Source organism: Trichomycterus rosablanca, chromosome 2, assembly GCF_030014385.1.
Source record: "Trichomycterus rosablanca isolate fTriRos1 chromosome 2, fTriRos1.hap1, whole genome shotgun sequence".
Lineage (NCBI taxonomy): Eukaryota > Metazoa > Chordata > Actinopteri > Siluriformes > Trichomycteridae > Trichomycterus > Trichomycterus rosablanca.
In genome coordinates, this window is record NC_085989.1 from 11,757,191 (window position 1) to 11,777,150 (window position 19,960).

Genomic DNA, 19,960 nt, shown 5'->3' on the forward strand with positions numbered 1-19,960 from the left:
GGTGTTTAAAAACTCTACCAGCGCTGCTGTGTCTTATCCACTCATACCAGCACCATGTCAGTGTCACTGCAGTGCTCTGAATGATCCACCACCCAAATAACACCTGCTCTGTGGTGGTCCTGGGAGAGTCCTGACCATTGAAGAACAGCATGAAAGCAGGCTAACAAAGCATGCAGAGAAACAGATGGACTACAGGCAGTAATTGTTGAACTACAAAGTGCTCCTATATGATAAGTGGAGCTGATAAAATGGACAGTGAGTGTAGAAACAAGGAGGTGGTTTTAATGTTATGGCTGATCAGTGTATTGATCAACATATTATTCATTTATTCATTGTCTGTTTTACCACCGCTTCATCTTATTCAGAGATGTGGAGGGTCCAATTCGCTAGGCACAAGGCATAGAACACCCCAGACAGGTTGCCAGTCCATCACAGGACAAACACACACTCACACATGCACACACACTCATACCTTGAGCAATTTTAGGTAGCTCCAATTAGAGTGCACGTCTCTAGACTTGTGGGAGGAAACCTGAGCAGCCGGACAAAACCCATGCAGACACCGGGAGACCATGCAAACTGCACACAGAAAGGACCTGGACTGCTCCAACTGGGAATTGAACCCAGGATTTTTTTGGCTGTGAGGTGACAGTGCTACCCACCTGCGGATCTTTATCTATAAATCTGAAAATGTATGCAAACGTTAATAAACAGTAATTTATTTCCAAAAAGACTTTGTAAAGACTTCAATAGAAAAAGGTTTCAGCACAAACTGGACCAATTTCCAACAAGTCAGATCTATTTTTTCTGTTTTAAGATTTTGAACGTCATGTTTTACACACCTTGGTTACATTCATGACAGAACAGGTACTTGAACATTGTCTCAAAGCAACTTTACAGAATCCAGGACCAACAGACCAAAAACCCCTGTTGAGCAAGCCGAGGGCAACAATACCTTAAAAATACAGGAAAGAACATTGAGAAGAATCAGACTCTGCAGGAACCCATCCTTATAAGTAACCTGGACAACACTTTGAATAAATTACTAGTTCAATTTGAAGCTCCTGCTTACCTCACTAGATTTGGATTAACACCTTCAAAGTAACATCCCATGATCTTCTGACTGTTAGGCAGTTCAGGTATCCACCAATTCAACGCACGACTCAGCCAAACCTAGTAGAACACATTCCCCAATCCAAACACACAAGAATCGCCCAGATGGTAGATGAACTGGACCCTAACACACACACACACACACATATATACTGTATATAACCATAATACCCCAGAACTACACACCCACTTTTTACAATGAAAGAGACAAGACATCCAAAGAGTATTGCAATACCCACAGTGCAGGTATCAATGCCCAGTGTATTGCAGTACTTCATTTACAGTCACAAGCAGTCAATGAGGCTTTAGAGTAATGCAGTCAGTACATTATTGTTCATTTCACCCCAAGCACAACCGACACAACCAGAATTAAAAGATTTAACCCTATTTAAACGTTTACACTAATAATTGTAGTGTTACCATTGTACAACACAATTAAAATAATATAAATACTGGCCAAAATTAACTGATTCATTTACTGACCAAACAATTTTTAATGCAGCAGATCAGTTTCATTGCAGCTTCAATAGCAACTCTAGCTTCAAAAGCAACTCTAGGTTTAATAGCAACTCTAGCTTCAGTAGCAACTCTAGCTTCAAAAGCAACTCTAGCTTTAACAGCAACTCTAGCTTTAATAGCAACTCTAGGTTTAATAGCAACTCTAGCTTCAATAGCAACTCTAGCTTTAACAGCAACTCTAGCTTTAACAGCAACTCTAGCTTTAATAGCAACTCTAGCTTCAGTAGCAACTCTAGCTTCAATAGCAACTCTAGCTTTAATAGCAACTCTAGCTTTAATAGCAACTCTACGTAGCTTCTATAGCAATTGTACATTGCACCAGAAGTTGCACTGAAAACCAATGTATTTACATCTTACTGTACAGTATTTATATCTTACTTAATTGTACGGTGGCCGAGAAGTGCAAAACAACTTTACATTTCAGAAAACAAAATTACAAAAAAACAAAAACAAATTTACAACGAAAGCAAAAACAAATTTACAAGTGCTCGGGTACCCAGTGTTTGTAAATTTGTTTTGGCATATGTAAAAGTGTTTCAGCACTTGTCAATTTGTTTTCGGCATATGTAATTTTGTTTTCTAAAATGTAAATTTGTTTTGCACTTCTCGGCCGCACATTTTTGACGGAAAGGGTAGGTACAATAAACCGGAAGTGCGTGTTGCTTACCTGCTGTCAATCAAACTGTTTCTCAGCGGTAAAGTGAACGGAGTTTGTGATGGTAACGATAAACAAGGTTTTGTCTAGTCTGTGGAAATCATTTTATCCAGTTGACCCGCTATTGTTTTTCTTGTGGAAAGTTATTAGATAGTTTGTGCAGATGTTTAGACGTGGTGTGTGCATCTCTATCTACCGTCCGCTCTTCTAAACATCTAAGGAATTCCCACAAGAACAACAAAAGCGAATTAATGAAAATAATTAACACAAAATGGACAAAACATTGTTCATGATTTGATACCACATTTGATACCAAGGCTTTGGAGCTTGTTTCACTTTTGTAACAGTGGACTCAGTGTATCGGAGCTTATATTAAAGCAGCATGTGCGGGACTGATGAAGCTTTGGCGCTGTGTTTTATCTCACTCACTATATAAGAGACAATCAAACCAGGGTTACCCACCGTCCTGTAAAATACAGAATCCTTCTTTATTTGGAAACTAAACACCGCGTTCAGTATTGAACTGATACAGGACGCTTTGTTCCGTATTTTTATCAATGGGAGACAGAGTGATGTGTATAAAACAGAAGGAAACTGCAGCTACTGTGGGAATTAAGTAGTGTTCACTTTTATTCTTAGTAACGCGGTGTGTGCGCAATATAACCTGTGTAATACACCGCTGTATGAGTAGCACCGTGGGCAGAGTGCGTTGAAACAATAGCGGGTCAACTGGATAAAATGATTTCCACAAACTAGACAAAACCTTGTTTATCGTTACCATCACAAACTCCGTTCACTTTACCGCTGAGAAACAGTTTGATTGACAGCAGGTAAGCAACACGCACTTCCGGTTTATTGTACCTACCCTTTCCGTCAGAAATGTGCGGCCGAGAAGTGCAAAACAAATTTACATTTTAGAAAACAAAATTACATATGCCGAAAACAAATTTACAAGTGCTGAAACACTTTTACACATGCCAAAACAAATTTACAAACACTGGGTACCCAAGCACTTGTAAATATGTTTTTGCTTTTGTTGTAAATTTGTTTTTGTTTTTTTGTAATTTTGTTTTCTGAAATGTAAATTTGTTTTGCACTTCTCGGCCACCGTATAATTGTGTCTGTTGTGCATTTATAATTAAACCAAAAGAACTAATAAGCTTTAATATAAAAAATAAATTAAGTATCTACACCTTTCAGTCGCAGAGAAAAGTTACATTTCAAAGAAGAGAAAAATGTAAACAAACCAGCAGCCGAACATCCCAGCCAGTAGGAGGTGCACTTTTCAGTGTGCTGTGATACTAAGCCCATTTAAAATAAGGACGGTTGCGTCAGGAAAACTGACAATATACACTGATCAGCCATAACATTAAAACCACCTCCTCGTTTCTACACTTACTGTCCATTTTATCAGCTCCACTTACCATAAAAGGAGCACTTTTTAGCTCTACAATTACTGACTGTAGTTCATCTGTTTCTCTGCATGCTTTGTTAGCCCCCTTTCATGCTGTTCTTCAATGGTCAGGACTACCACAGGACCACCACATAGTGGTGTGTTAGTGTGTGTTGTGCTGGTATAAGTGGATAAGACACAGCAGCGCTGATGGAGTTTTTGAACACCTCACTGTCACTGCTGGACTGAGAATAGTCCACCAACCAAAAATATTTAGCCAACAGTGTTCTGTGACCACTGATGAAGGTCTAGAAGATGACCAACTCAAACAGCAGCAATAGATGAGCGATCGTCTCTGACTTTACATCTACAAGGTGGACCAACTAGGTAGGAGTGTCTAATAGAGTGGACAGTGAGTGGACACGGTATTTAAAACCAACACAACACACACTAACACACCACCACCACCATGCAGATTTGTGGAAAATGTTGGGATTTGAATGGGATAGCAAGAAATCATTCTTGTCAGATGTTTATTTATTCATTTGTTAGGATTTTAACGTCACATTTTACACACATTCATGACAGACGGTAGTTACACGTTACACAAGATTCATCAGTTCACAAGTTTAATGGACAATTTAGTATCTCTAATTTACCATACTTGCATGTCTTTGGACTGTGGGAGAAAACCAGAGCCCTCGGAAGAAACCCACACAGACACGGGGAGAACATGCAAACTCCACACAGAAAGGACCCGGACCGCCCCACATGGGGATCAAAGCCAGAACCTTCCTGCTGTGAGGCGACAGTGCTACCCACTAGCCACCGTGCCACTCTTCTTGTCAGAAGTGACTGTTGGATAAAATTGTGATTTATAATAAAAATAATTACTTATGCTTATAATTAAAAGACAATACACAGTGATGTCAGTCAATATATAATTTATTGGATTGGTATTTGCTTTAATGATGAAGATACATATTAGCACTTATTAGCGCTAAAAATAGGTGCCATGAAACAACCAAGCATAATAATATTGTTGAAACTGTATGTATGACCATCATTCACACAAGAACCTGTAATTAAATAAACTTTAAAGCCACACTTTGTGATTTTATAGCAATATTGTTTACCTCAAAAACACTTTGTATGAATGTAACATATATGGGGTTATAATACATGAAAACTATTTCATTGGAAATCAGCTACTACTAACCTGGGCATTCACACCAGCCATAACTGTTATTTTACAATTAGCTGGCGCATGCAAATTTCGTCATATGATAGAACCATCTTATAATTTAGAAGGAGGCGTATTTCATATGTAAGTCTAGCACAAATTAAAAGGACAGAAAGCCATACTCTAAAATCACAGTGTGTACCTTTAAATGCAAAGCCAGTATTTCTAAAACCATATGGATCATTTTCTTTGATCTACAAACAGGCTTTTATGCAAACCTGTTTCTGGCATTACTGAGCATGTTTAAGTCTTCAGGGTAAAGCATAATGACAAGCTTGAAACTGTGAAAACTTAAAGTAATTAATAACTAAAAATAAAGGGATCTTCTCCCGAACCACAAGGAACTGAAACTGTAACTCCTGTTTACACAAAACTCACTGACGACTTCATTTACCATATTACTCTTTCTCTCCTCATTCTTGTCCCCCTGCTACTCAGTCTTCTGTCCATCGTTTGAGTCTGACTTGAGGTCAGGCTTATTCTTGGGTGGTGGACTGTCGAGGAAGAAATCATTACAGGCCACGGTGAGAGCGCCCATAAGTATAATGAACTCGGTAAAGTCCACCTCGCCATCGTTGTTGGCGTCCAGGTCGTTCATTACTTTTTCCACGGCGTCTTTATCTTGTGCGCTCTTATAAAGGAAGAGACAGTGAGCAGAGTTAAAAAGTGTAAGAGGGATTTGAGAATGCAATGATACAGGTGCATTTTGAACATACAAAATTGGGTGGTATTTGCACTGATTGGCCAAATATAAATTTATGATTATTTTAAAGATGCTAACTGTATTTAGTTTTAGTGATAGCAACATTTGCCTTGTAATAGTACAAAATTTAAATGTAATGCTAAAAATATGATGATGTAAATTGACAATTGTCAAATTGACAGTTGACAGATGGTCTGCTGACATGGGATGTCAGGGGAACATATACTGTAGACATTTTTTGCTTAGTCATAAAAAGCAAAATGTCAACATACTAAACAAATAAACCTTCAAAGTTTTTGGATGGTTAGAAATGTCTAATATGGTGATATCTTGGCCATACTGGCCACTTTATATAATTGCTTTAAAAATTGCCTCATGGCCGCTCAGGGGACACAGAGCTGGGATTTCGAATACATTGTATCGAATCTCAGCTCTGCCATCCATCTGGGCTGGGCGGCCACATGAACAATGATTGGCTGCTGTTCAGAGTAGGATGAGCCGGAGCAAGGTTCATCATAACTGGTGCAATTACAACCTCTGCTGGGGAATAATGCTGGGGAATAATGCTGATTAGGGTGTGGCTCTCTGTGCACAAGGCTGATCCGCATATGAACTTGCCTCGTGTAGGTGAAAAGAGGCAGTCGGTACTGCACACGTGTCGGAGGGGGCGTGTGTCAGTTGCGAAGCTCCTTAGTCAGCGGTAGAGGGTTGTATTGGTAGAAGTGAAGCGTAACACAATCAGGGTAATTGGATACGACTAGGTTATGGGAGAAAATTGGGGGGGAAATTGGAGAAAAAAAAATGCCATATGTTTTTTTTTTGTCATTAGTTCCACAAGGCTTTTAAAACATTCCTTTAATAGTCTGATCCATTCTGACTTGATTACATTTCATTTGCTTGCTGCACGTTTATCCAATCCTACCACATCACAAATTTGGATCTAGGGACTAAAACGGACATTTAAATACAATGACTGTACACTCACTCCTACATTCATGTAACCAGTTTTGAGATGACTTGTTCTTTGAGAAATGGTGATGCAAGATACTATTTCTGTCACCAGTAACCAGAAACCATTCCATGCTTAACATCACACAGATCACATTTTTGATCTGTGAACTGTGCATGGCTGTTTGATTTTATGCATTATATTAATGCCAAATGACTGGCTAAGTATTTAAAGTATGTTAAAGGCAGCGATCACTACAGGCATGTTGTGATATGCCACATAGCTGATGGTCAGATTGCTTCAGACGCCTCATACCTGCAGATGAAAGGATAACATTTTTACACGGCGATGTGTGCTACGTGCGTAAACCGTGACATAGTATTTCTCACCCCTAGATAGTTTCCCAGTTCCTCTGTCAGTAGTTCTCTCAGCTCCCCTCGGCTGAGCGTGTACTTGTCTCCTTCCTTCCCCGAGTACTTGTGAAAAGTCTTGATGAGCATCTGCATGGCGCTTTCCAGGTTAGTGCTTGGTTCCTTAGCCATGCTGTTTAGGAATTCACAAGGGTTAAAGGTTAAGGATGTAGAGAGTAAGACACCCTAATTACAGCCATATGTCTGGTCACATGGCTGTATATAAAGAGCTTTAGCTCATATTAAGTGGCACAAGCACAAGAACTGGGGCGGAAAGACAATGGTCTGAGAAAGAGCTATTTAGTGAGTTCAGATTGAAGACCTACATGATACTTTGTGTTTAAATTTGTGTTAAAATGTGTCTACAAGTTGTGTATATTGGTTTGAATTCCCGATGGACATGTAATTAAAACCATGTAATTAATTCCCATGTAATTAAAACCAGTGCATTTTGTCCACTTATTATTGATTGTTCAGATTTTTCATGAGGTGTCTATCTTTTCATGCAGGTGTCTATCTTACCTCATTACCTAATGAATTTAAGTAACTTGAGAGAACCCAAAGGTTTTCTACTATACATTTACTCCAAGACAGGATCTGGTTTGCTGCCTGCTAACTAAATAGCCCTGATCTGATTGTAAAACACATTATATAGACAAAAGTATGTGGACACTTGATCATGAGCTTGTATAAACCATGAGCATTTATATAAGGCTGGTCAGACTTAACACTTATTTGTGGGCATGACATCCTCCACATGTTTAGGAAAAGCTTCTCATTCTTCAAGATTTTGACCGTTTCTTTAAAACTCAGCTCCATTTGTCAAGAAATTTGTACCCTTAAACTCAATGTTTTCCTTAAACTCAACGTGTTCAGTTTGTTTTTCAAAAATTATTTATTTAATTTCAAATTAACAATGAACAGTAGCTTTGTTTAGCGCTCGGCTTGAGCGGTGCGGTAAAACGTCATCAAAGTGCGCATCTGAGACGAAACTGCATTTGTGTGGAATAACCTTCAGTTTCACTCTGAAAGCTTCCACATGTATCTGTGTTTTGCTGGATTTACCTCACTGTTTCACTTTTAAACTTGTATTGCAGCTCGGGGTTCTGAGAAATTGTAAGAATCAGCTTTTTATTTCAGTGTTTTTATATTATATTTGTAATATTATTGTATGTTGTGTATGTATTGTATTATTGTATTGTATTGTATGTATGTATGTATGTGTGTTATTTTCAGTGTATAAGTGTCAAAAACAATCCCATTATTTTACATTAGCCTAAAATATATGCCACAGGAACCATGGAACGCATTAACAGGTTTCCCATACATCCTTATGGGAAAAATACCTTGAAACTCAACGCCTTTTAAACTCAACGCCAGTCCCAGAACCAATTAACGTTTAGTTTCAAGGTACCACTGTAATGATGTTGGACCTGTATAGGGCACTGGTGTTCTTTAATACCAAACTGAACATACAGAAAAAATTAATTGTACTGTACATGTGTATATATATAAACACCTCAACTTATTAATTAAAAGGGATGTCCATATGGCGTACCATACAGTGTATTTGGTGCTGTGATCAACTAAATAAACCAAATATTACATTTTATATCTTAAAACCTTTTTCATCTAATAAAGGGGTTTTTGAACAATGGTTAAAAAATGAAAGAAGCACTTAAAACATTATTCTTACACATTACAATTCGAGCGTGGCATCTTGGTTCTTCTGTCTCCAGGCTCGCCAAGCTACTAAGATAATATAGAAACAAACAATCTTGCTCAGAAGGGGGCAAACAGTGAGCAGCAAAACACCTGGAAATGTAAAACTGGACAGGAAAGAATAGCTTGCAGGTTTGAGAAATACAAAAGCAAAACATATCATAAAGCATATGAATTGCAGATATATAAGGTTATTCTCATAAGACTCTGTGGATTAAAGCCATATTGTACAAAATAAGAGCCAAAGTAAAACATGATTCATATAAAATGTAGACTCATTTGTAGATTCAAATGCAGGTCACTAACCAACCCAACCAACTGCCCTGACGCATCCAGTAGACTTGGAGAACTACATGAGTCCCGGTTCATTGGACGAAAGTCAGAAAACACCCCAGATGGGTTGCCAATCCCTGCCAATCAACCCACATAGACACAGGAAGAACATGCAAACTCAACACAGATAGGACCCTGAACACCTGGCAGGGGAATTAAACCCAGGTCCTTCTTGCTGTGAGGTGACAGTGCTGCCTATTGCGTCACAGTGCCGCCCTGGTTCTATTCTGTTAAAATGTACAACTTTTTAATCCCTCCTCATAGTATTGGCCAAGGCCATAATCACAATATATATTAGGGGGGCATATTCAGATATACTTACAATGCAGTACTGGAGATACTGGACTAGTAATCAAAAGGTGGCTGGGTAAAGCCCCACCACTGCCAGGTTGCTACTCTTGAGCAAGACCCTTAACCTTCAATTGCTTAGACAATATACTATCCCAGTACTGTAAGTCACTTTGGATAGTCATATTCAACTCAATAGCTTTGTGTAATGTTAGGATCTGTTAGTGTTCCCATCAGTGGTTAATATGACAGGAACCTTTTAGGATGGCAGGAACCCCAGGTGGTAAATTTGGTCCACCCCAATATTCAGATAATAGCTACGGCCTTGGTATTAACTCTAACTACAGTTTTTCCACTGCATTCCTTGCATTCCACATATAGAGCAACTTGACTGAGACGAAACCCAGATCAGTCTCTCTCAGAGGAGGACTGTGTTTCTTCAGAATGCATTTTAAGCACTGTACCATCTGATTTCACTAATTTATTCATTACACAGGGTGATTAATGAGGCATCTTAGATGGTAAGGTGGAATTAATACCTGCAAGCAGAGTGACCTAAGGACTGGACTTGTGTACGGCTGGATTACATGTAATTTGACAGATACTGTATGTGTATGGCACAGTTGTAAGCTAGAGCAATTACGTGGCTGTATAGCAGTGGTATTTAAAAGCAGGACGGATTGTTTGATATTAAATATATACGCTTTTTAAAATGTATAATCAGTTTTACTATACATCAATGTGCAGTTATGTTTGCATTTAGTAAATAAGCATGGCAGTTATGTTCAGACTGTGTTTAAGGGATTTTTGGTCATGAACAGAATTTGAATTTGCATCTGTGGGTGTTAGCGGGAGGGTGTGTATTTTTGTGATGGTGCCAAATTCAGTTAAGCACAAATATTTGCATCCCCTTAGAACAAAATATATTAGAAGAAATTAAGTTCATAATAACAACAAGGCTTTGGATTCAACTTACCATAAAAACTCCACTACAAATCTTCTATATCTATAGATATTATGTAATTAATTCATGTTTTAATGATTGATTCATTTTGAATTCAATTATGCACTGTCTGTTTTTGCTGCTGCTTTATCCTGGTCAGATTCACAGTGGGTCTGATTCATTGGGCGAAAGGCAGAAAACGGACGGACATTGGGCGGACAGGATGCCAGTTCTTTATGGGGCAGACACACACGCAACTAGGGCATTTACATTTTCAGCATTTAGCAGACACTTTTATCCAAAGTGACTTACAGTACTGTGACAGTATACTGTCTAAGCAATTGAGGGTTAAGGGCCTTGCTCAAGCTCCAGTGGTAGGGCTTGAATTAGGGCTCCATTTGGCCTGACTGCATGTCTTTGGATTGTGGGAGGAAACCCATGCAGACACAGGGAGAACATGCAAACTCCACACAGGTCCCAGGTCCTTTTTGCTGTGAGGTGACAGTGCTACCCACTGCGCCACTGTGCCACTCTTTAATTTAAAATTTAGGACTTTATTAGTAATAATTGTACTGAGACCTTCTTAAATCAGGTGTTAAGACCAAAAATGTTATGGTAAAACTACTTTCTTTTAATTCCTTAAAAATGTGTTTATATATATATATATATATATACAGTGTATCACAAAAGTGAGTACACCCCTCACATTTCTGCAAATATTTCATTATATCTTTTCATGGGACAACACTATAGACATGAAACTTGGATATAAGTTAGAGTAGTCAGTGTACAACTTGTATAGCAGTGTAGATTTACTGTCTTCTGAAAATAACTCAACTCACAGCCATTAATGTCTAAATAGCTGGAAACATAAGTGAGTACACCCCACAGTGAACATGTCCAAATTGTGCCCAAAGTGTCAATATTTTGTGTGACCACCATTATTATCCAGCACTGCCTTAACCCTCCTGGGCATGGAATTCACCAGAGCTGCACAGGTTGCTACTGGAATCCTCTTCCACTCCTCCATGATGACATCACGGAGCTGGTGGATGTTAGACACCTTGAACTCCTCCACCTTCCACTTGAGGATGCGCCACAGGTGCTCAATTGGGTTTAGTCCATCACCTTTACCTTCAGCTTCCTCAGCAAGGCAGTTGTCATCTTGGAGGTTGTGTTTGGGGTCGTTATCCTGTTGGAAAACTGCCATGAGATGCCAGTTTTCGAAGGGAGAGGATCATGCTCTGTTTCAGAATGTCACAGTACATGTTGGAATTCATGTTTCCCTCAATGAACTGCAGCTCCCCAGTGCCAGCAACACTCATGCAGCCCAAGACCATGATGCTACCACCACCATGCTTGACTGTAGGCAAGATACAGTTGTCTTGGTACTTCTCACCAGGGCGCCGCCACACATGCTGGACACCATCTGAGCCAAACAAGTTTATCTTGGTCTCGTCAGACCACAGGGCATTCCAGTAATCCATGTTCTTGGACTGCTTGTCTTCAGCAATCTGTTTGCGGGCTTTCTTGTGCGTCAGCTTCCTTCTGGGATGACGACCATGCAGACCGAGTTAATGCAGTGTGCGGCGTATGGTCTGAGCACTGACAGGCTGACCTCCCACGTCTTCAACCTCTGCAGCAATGCTGGCAGCACTCATGTGTCTATTTTTTAAAGCCAACCTCTGGATATGACGCCGAACACGTGGACTCAACTTCTTTGGTCGACCCTGGCGAAGCCTGTTCCGAGTGGAACCTGTCCTGGAAAACCGCTGTATGACCTTGGCCACCATGCTGTAGCTCAGTTTCAGGGTGTTAGCAATCTTCTTATAGCCCAGGCCATCTTTGTGGAGAGCAACAATTCTATTTCTCACATCCTCAGAGAGTTCTTTGCCATGAGGTGCCATGTTGAATATACAGTGGCCAGTATGAGAGAATTGTACCCAAAACAGCAAATTTAACAGCCCTGCTCCCCATTTACACCTGGGACCTTGACACATGACACCAGGGAGGGACAACGACACATTTGGGCACAATTTGGGCATGTTCACTGTGGGGTGTACTCACTTATGTTGCCAGCTATTTAGACATTAATGGCTGTGTGTTGAGTTATTTTCAGAAGACAGTAAATCTACACTGCTATACAAGCTGTACACTGACTACTCTAAGTTATATCCAAGTTTCATGTCTATAGTGTTGTCCCATTAAAAGATATAATGAAATATTTGCAGAAATGTGAGGGGTGTACTCACTTTTGTGATACACTGTATATATATATATATATATATATATATATATATATATATATATATATATATATATATATATATATACTCCATTTAAATGTCTTATTTTTGGTAGTTCAATTGTAAACTAAAATATTCCAGCCAAAAATATGGAAAATGCCAACTTTTGCACATAACTGCAGCAACATGCATTATGTTTGGTTTTTTTTAAATTATGCTTCTTTTATTTTATATGTTTAGTTTGTTCTACCAATAAAAGTATTAATGCCACTGCTGTACATGAAAAATTTGGCTTGAATTTTCCAAAAAAAAAAGAAACCTAGCAAGAAGACAAAATTTGGCACATCATTTAAGACGCTGTAATGTAATGATAACATGAGCTTGTTTGGTGAAGCTGGACTCTGTAGGATAAAGAACAATAAGAAGTTGCAGGAACCAAGAATTCACTTACTGACTAAATCCTGGTGACAACAAAAAATAAATAAATACATAAAACATTTTGACATACGTGGTGGAAGTCACTGTAAGCAACAACATTACATTAAGTGGCATGTGGTAAAAAGTCAGAGAATAAAAGAAAGTTATGTCATATTACATAACTTCCATATTAAGAATGATGGAAAAATGTAAACAACATAAACATTAAAATTACAAACAATTAAATCACATTAACTACTAAAAATCATTTAATTCATATATAATACTACAAAATACTACCATAAATGTAGTTAAAAGCTGACAGATACAGACAGAATCAGGCCTGTCTCTGAGCTGTCCATCTTACCTCGGTGCTTCTGTAGAGCCTGATGTGTCTGCTTCGCGTCTGTGATGAAAGGTGAGGGAGGCAGACGATTCACAACGAAGTAGAATGGATGAGGAGACAGCATCCCCGAGGTCTTAAATATCCCTCACTTCTAATTTCATCCCTCCCCTTACACATCTCCTTCATCTTCTGTTTCTTCATCTCGCCGCTGTCCCCTCCTCCTGACCTGTGTGGTATCATCTGCTTCACCTGCTTGATCATGCAAGGAGACTCAATACTGCAGGCCAGTGAAGTTCTATATGCACTCATATCGTGTTACACAGTCTACAGATTGCTGGAGCATATTCACGCTACGAAGCCAAAGTATGTGGACGCCCTGTCTAATTCATTGGGTGATTCATTTATTTATTCCTCACACACCCTGGTTTGGGTGCCCATCCACTCACACCTAGAAATAATTAACTTTCACCTGCAGGCCCATTTTGGAGGTGGTAAAACAAGAGTATGCTGAGAAAACACACAAACATCAGAACATTATAACAATCTCCTCATGAACAGTGAATGGAAACCAAGTAAGGAACCAATTTAAGACCCATAGTTGTAGCTATGGCACCCACTTTTCCAGCTGCATCATCATGCCACCATATTACGAGAGATCTTCAAAAAAGTTTCCGCATTTTTATATGTTGGTTGAAAACTGTGAGGGCGGGAGGAGTAGTAATTGGTCGTGTCTGAGAGACTGAGAGAGAGTTTATAGTCCGGATTTAGCGCCATCTGATTTCCACCTTTTTAAACGCTCAAAGAAGCTTTAAGCTTTTTCAGCTGCATCACCGTGCTACTCTATTACGAGTAATCTTCAAAAAGTTTCCGCATTTTTATATTTTGGTTGAAAGTGGTGAGAGGGGGAGGACTAGTAATTGGTCGTGTCTGGGAGACTGAGAGAGAGCTTATAGTCCAGATTTAGCACCATCTGATTTCCACTTTTTTGGACCGCTCAAAGAAGCTTTAAGGGGAAGAAGATTTTCATATGATGATGGTATGAAAGCAGCGGTGCATCAGTGGCTACATGGTCAACCAAAAAAATTTTTTGCTGATGACATTAAAAAGTTGGTACAAGAGGCTGCTCAGGTGGCGCAGCGGTAAAAAACACACGCTAGCGCACCAGACCTGGGATTTTGAATACATCATATTGAATCCCAGCTCTGCCATCCGGCTGGGCTGAGTGGCCACATGAACAACGATTGGCTTGTTGTTCATATAGGGTGCGGTATTAAGCCGAATAGGGACTCTTCGTAACTGATGCACTACGACCTCTGCTGGCTTATTGATGCCGACTGCACAGAGGCGGGGAAAGAGTGCTGTCAGGGTGTGTCTGTCCGTACACTGTGCTGATCTGCACTGCACTCGCCTAGTGTGGGTGACAAAATGTATGCAACTGCTGCCCACGGGTCGGAGGGGGCGTGGGTTAGCTTCGTTCTCCTCAAATCAGAGCAGGGGTTGACATTAGGACGCGCTAAAAAGTCGGGAGAAAAAGGGGAGAAAATGCATAAAGAAAAAAAATATATATATTAAAAAAAGTTGGTGCCACTCAGGTGGCTCAGTGGGTAGCACTGTTGCCTCACAGCAAGAAGGTCCTGGGTTTGATCCCCAGGTGGGGCGGTCCAGGTCCTTTCTGTGTGGAGTTTGCATGTTCTCCCCGTGTCTGCGTGGGTTTCCTCCGGGAACTTCGGTTTCCTCCACAGTCCAAAAACATGCAGGTGAGGTGAATTGGAGACACAAAATTGTCCATGACTGTGAACTGATGAATCAATAGCATAAAAGAAAATGACTGACCTAAACAGAGCCACAAACTAAACCCTAGGAAACAGTGCTTAGTCTCAGTACTGCTTCTAAATTGACTAAATGGAATTCCCACAGTATACACACAATATAAATACAACATATTTATTCTAATACAGAACACAAGTAGACACAAGTACTTGAGTTAGGTTTGTAGTTCTGTAGTACAAACTCAAGGAGGCTGGCAAAGTCCTGTACCCATATCGTTTTTCAGAGTGCTGGCTCATTGATAATGCTTACGTAATGGAGCCAGACTTCATCTGGCACACCACAAAGTCAGCCACACCAAAAGCAAACATGATAGTAATACGGCCAGTTTTTTTTAGTTGTAATGTGTACATGTCATGTACATACAGGTGCTTGAAGGGTATAATTGAGTTAATGGATTTATGTGAGCATACATTTTACATTTGAAAGATGTCAGGTAGTGGGACTGTCTAAATATACTGTATATGCAGATAAAATAATAAAGAGAGTTATGTTGCAAATATAGATTTTTTTATATGTATTCATTAATGTTCATAAATTATTAATCAGTGTTATGAAGCCAGAGCAGAGAAACACTGAGATCAATGCAGAAATAAACCATGGTTGGACCAACAGACAGTTGACAAACAGTCATAGAAACCCCACAAAGACTAAAGGCAAACATACAAGACTCCCCACACATCGAAATATAAATGCAGCACACGGCATGGTGGCTCGATGGGTAGCACTGTTACCTTACAGCAAGAAGATCCTGGGTTCGATTCCTTTCTGTGTGGAGTTTTCATGTTATCCCTGTTTCTGCTTGGGTTTCCTCCGAGAGCTCCGATTTTCTCCAAAGATATTTGTGGGTCTCTGTGGGTTTCCTACATTTGCCCAGTAAACTGGACCCACTGCCACCCTGAATAGGATAAAGCAGTAGTAAAACAGACAATGAATGAATATACAAATGCAGCACCACAACAAAGTCACTGGCATACAGAAATGTAGGGAAAAGTGATATGGTCAGATGAGCTGGTGTTTACTCATAGTCACAAGTGGATGAGTGCTTTTGTGGTGGTACCGGCTTGATTCCTTTGCCCCTGAATTCAGAAGTCACAGTGGTATGCCGCTCAGGTGGCGCAGCGGTAAAAACACACGCTGGAACCAGAGCTAGATCTCGAATACATCGTATTGAATCTCAGCTCTGCCTGCCGGCTAAGACTGAGCAGCCACATGAACAACGATTGGATTGGCCTGTTGTTCAGATGGGCGGGACTAAGTCGGATAGGGTCTCTCTCTCTCATGACTGGTGCAATTATGACCTCTGCTGGCTGATTAATGGAGATGAGAAGAGATGAGAAAAGAATGCTCTCAGGGTGTGTCTCTCCATACACAACGCTGAGCTGCACTGCACTCGTCAAAGTGTAGGTGATAAGATGCATATGGCATGCTGCCCACGTGTCGGAGGGGGCGTGGGTTAGCTTCGTTCTCCTCAATCAGAGCAGGGATGGGCATTGGTGGAGAGGAAGCATGACGCAATCGGGCACTGGACGCGCTAAAAAGGGAGAAAAAGGGGAGAAAATGCAAAGAAGTCACAGTTTTTAGTTTTAGGCTGTCGTGAGCACTTATCATCTTAGATGGAGGGTTACTATAAATAAGTACAAATATGTTATTATGTACGTGATACATTACATAAAAATGTCCTATAAATACGGGGGAGGTCGGTTCAAAGATGACAATACCCCTATCCACAGGATACAAAGGGCTAAAGAAGTTTAATAATTATAAATATTACACAGTTATATTGCAATAACCACCTGCTTTACATGTGCATGTATTATTTTATTCACATTTTTTTTGTGCAAAACCATACTTAGTTTGGTGATATTAAATCATTCACTGTCATATACGTATATTCAGTAATAAGGGCAATAGAAAAGTAAACGCATAATTTGAGATATTTACATATAAAGGGGGCAATTAGCTTTTCACACACCCTAATCTAATGGTGTAAAAAGTGCCTCTTTCCAAAAAATGCCTCTTGGTATATACATTAATTGATTATTTAAGCTACACCTACCACAGGTAACATTTGTAAGTATACAATTACTAATTGAAGCCCATCTGTTGTTCTGTCATCCCAGTCATGTTTCATTTATCTGCTGGAAAGGACCCCCCCCTTTCCACCTAGTTTGACCCACACTGACCAGATGACGTTAGTGTGGTGAACCATTCTCATCACTGCAATGACACTAACATGTAGTATGAGTGCATTTGTGTTGTTGGGATTTTTAAATGAGGCAATTTCAATGCTGGAAGGAGAAAAGTGCTCCAACCAAAAATGTAAAGCCAGCAGCTGTACAACACAGACAACCATGTCATTACCATGTCATTGTGCTGCATTCATTCACTCATTGTCTGTTGTGGTGGGTCAAATTCACTGGGTGAAACATAGGAAACACCCTGGACAACTGATATTTGGTCAGATGAGGTTCTGTGGAGGTTCCTTTTGATGAATAAATGGAGTGTACATAGTGACAAATGAGTTACAGTCAGTACTTGTGTACTCACAAAATTTATCTGTACTCTAGGTGCAGCTTAAACTAAAATATAAAATAATTAATTAAATAATGTATCTAGCAAATACACTGATCAGCCATAACATTAAAACCACCTCCTTGTTTCTACACTCACTGTCCATTTTATCAGCTCCACTTACCATATAGAAGCACTTTGTAGTTCTACAATTACTGACTGTAGTCCTTCTGTTTCTCTGCATGCTTTGTTAGCCCCCTTTCATGCTGTTCTTCAATGGTCAGGACTCTCCCAGGACCACTACAGAGTAGGTATTATTTGGGTGGTGGATCATTCTCAGAACTGCAGTGACACTGACGTGGTGATGGTGTGTTAGTGTGTGTTGTGCTGGTATGAGTTTTTAAACACCTCACTGTCACTGCTGGATTGAGAATAGTCCACCAACCAAAAATATCCAGCCAACAGCTCCCCGTGTGCAGCGTCCTGTACCCACTGATGAAGGTCTAGAAGATGACCAATTCAAACAGCAGCAATAGATGAGTGATCGTCTCTGACTTTACATCTACAAGGTGGACCAACGAGGTAGCCGTGTCTAATAGAGTGGACAGTGAGTGGACACGGTATTTTAAAAACTCCAGCAGCACTGCTGTGTCTGATCCACTCATACCAGCACAACACACACTAACACACCACCACCATGTCATTGTCACTGCAGTGCTGAGAATCATCCACCACCTAAATAATACCTGCTCTGTGGTGGTCCTGTGGGGGTCCTGACCATTGAAGAACAGGGAGAAAGCAGGCTAAAAAAGAATGCAGAGAAACAGATGGACCACAGTCAGTAATTGTAGAACTACAAAGAGCGTCTATATGGTAAGTGGAGATGATAAAATGGACAGTGAGTGTAGAAACAAGGAGGTGGTTTTAATGTTATGGCTGATATATGTACCTAAAAGTAATAAAACAAATATTAATAAATTAAATAATATTAAACATACAAAAACACATATTATTTAATATAATTTTCCTTTTTATTTCAATGATGAAAGATTTTGTTATTAGCTGTTACATTTGAACTGATATTTGAATGTAATACTGGTTACTTTATGGTAGTTTTTGTATAATTGTAACATGGTTTTAATAATGCATACAACGCCACAGTTAAAGCAACATATAAATACTGTATAACTAAAGCAAACGTTCCAGTTTCAAGCCAAAGAGACATTGTCAGGTAACACAAGGTAAAACTAAATAATAATAATGATAGTATACATGGTTAAGTAAACATGAATATGTTTGAATGGTTAAGTGATATTTTTCTTATTATTTTTTCAGAGATACATACATACATACATACAAATGATACATTAAACATTTTAGTGGTCTTTAAAACTTCATTAGTATGTTATTAAAGTCCCAATCAGGGATTACTCCTGAAGAGGAAAAGTTAATAAAGCTTGAGTGATGCATTTATAAAGCGATGGCATAGCATGCTAGCAAAGGACAGTTAGAACTCGAACAGAATTAATCACTGATCTTAGAATCATCAGGATTTATTCCAAGCCTCTGATAAAAGTCACCTGTCATTTAAGGTAATTTCTTATTGATACTGTTTCAGTTTCGTCTGTAGAAGTGTGTTCCAAATGCTAACATGCTATAGCAGATAGCACTGTAGTTATTTTGTGTGACTTGGGAAGAATTCATTCATTATTAGAAGAAAACAGCGGTTATATTAAAATAAATTGATAAATTCACCTTTGACCTATAAAGAACAATGTTCCTTTGCACACTTGTAATAAAGTACTAGAAATGTGCTAGCAAGCTAAATGTGTCCGTTTAGCCTGTTTGTGTATGTGTTAAATACATTTTGAAAATTCTATGAATTCAGTGTGACCAAGAACGTTTAAGTTAAATTAAGTACAGGGCCGCTCAGTTGGCGCAGTGCTAAAGAGTTGCTAAAGAGCGCTAAAGAGTTGGGGTTTTGAATACATCGTATCGACTCTCAGCTCTGCCTTTCCAACTGAGCTGGGCAGCTGCATAAACAACGATAGGCTGTTGTTCATGGGGTAAAATGTCAGATCACAGGTCCTCATAACTGGTGCAACTGTGGCCCCTGCTGTCTGACTGATGGCGCCTGTACAGGGCTGAGGAATAACGCTGATGGGGGTATGGCCCTCCGTATACAGAGCCCGTCGGTGTATGAACTCGACTCGTGCAGGTAAAAAAATGCAGTCTGTACTGACTGTACATGCCGGAGGGGGCGTGCGTCAGTTGAGAGGCGTTCTCAGTCAGCGGTAAAGGGTCGAATCAGAATAGAGGACGCTCAGGGTAATTGGACA

At 39.7% G+C, this 19,960-nt stretch overlaps 1 protein-coding gene across 4 annotated transcripts; it reads right to left on the bottom strand.

Annotated features, from left to right (window-relative positions):
• Window positions 1–4,652: 4,652 nt before the first annotated feature.
• Window positions 4,653–16,341, bottom strand: s100s (S100 calcium binding protein S). Of its 4 annotated transcripts, none has more exons than XM_063011295.1 (5): window positions 15,847–16,341; window positions 13,302–13,529; window positions 8,682–8,737; window positions 6,965–7,118; window positions 4,653–5,554 (listed from the first exon to the last, which is right to left on the bottom strand). In XM_063011295.1, the coding sequence occupies exons 3-5, from the start codon at window positions 8,702–8,704 to the stop codon at window positions 5,354–5,356; spliced, it is 378 nt and encodes a 125-aa protein (XP_062867365.1). In that variant the 5' UTR covers window positions 8,705–8,737; window positions 13,302–13,529; window positions 15,847–16,341; the 3' UTR covers window positions 4,653–5,353. The 4 variants fall into 4 exon arrangements, with proteins under 4 accessions (XP_062867365.1, XP_062867381.1, XP_062867357.1 ...); XM_063011311.1 differs by having other exon boundaries at window positions 8,682–8,734; window positions 15,842–16,341; XM_063011287.1 differs by having other exon boundaries at window positions 15,842–16,341.
• Window positions 16,342–19,960: the final 3,619 nt, after the last annotated feature.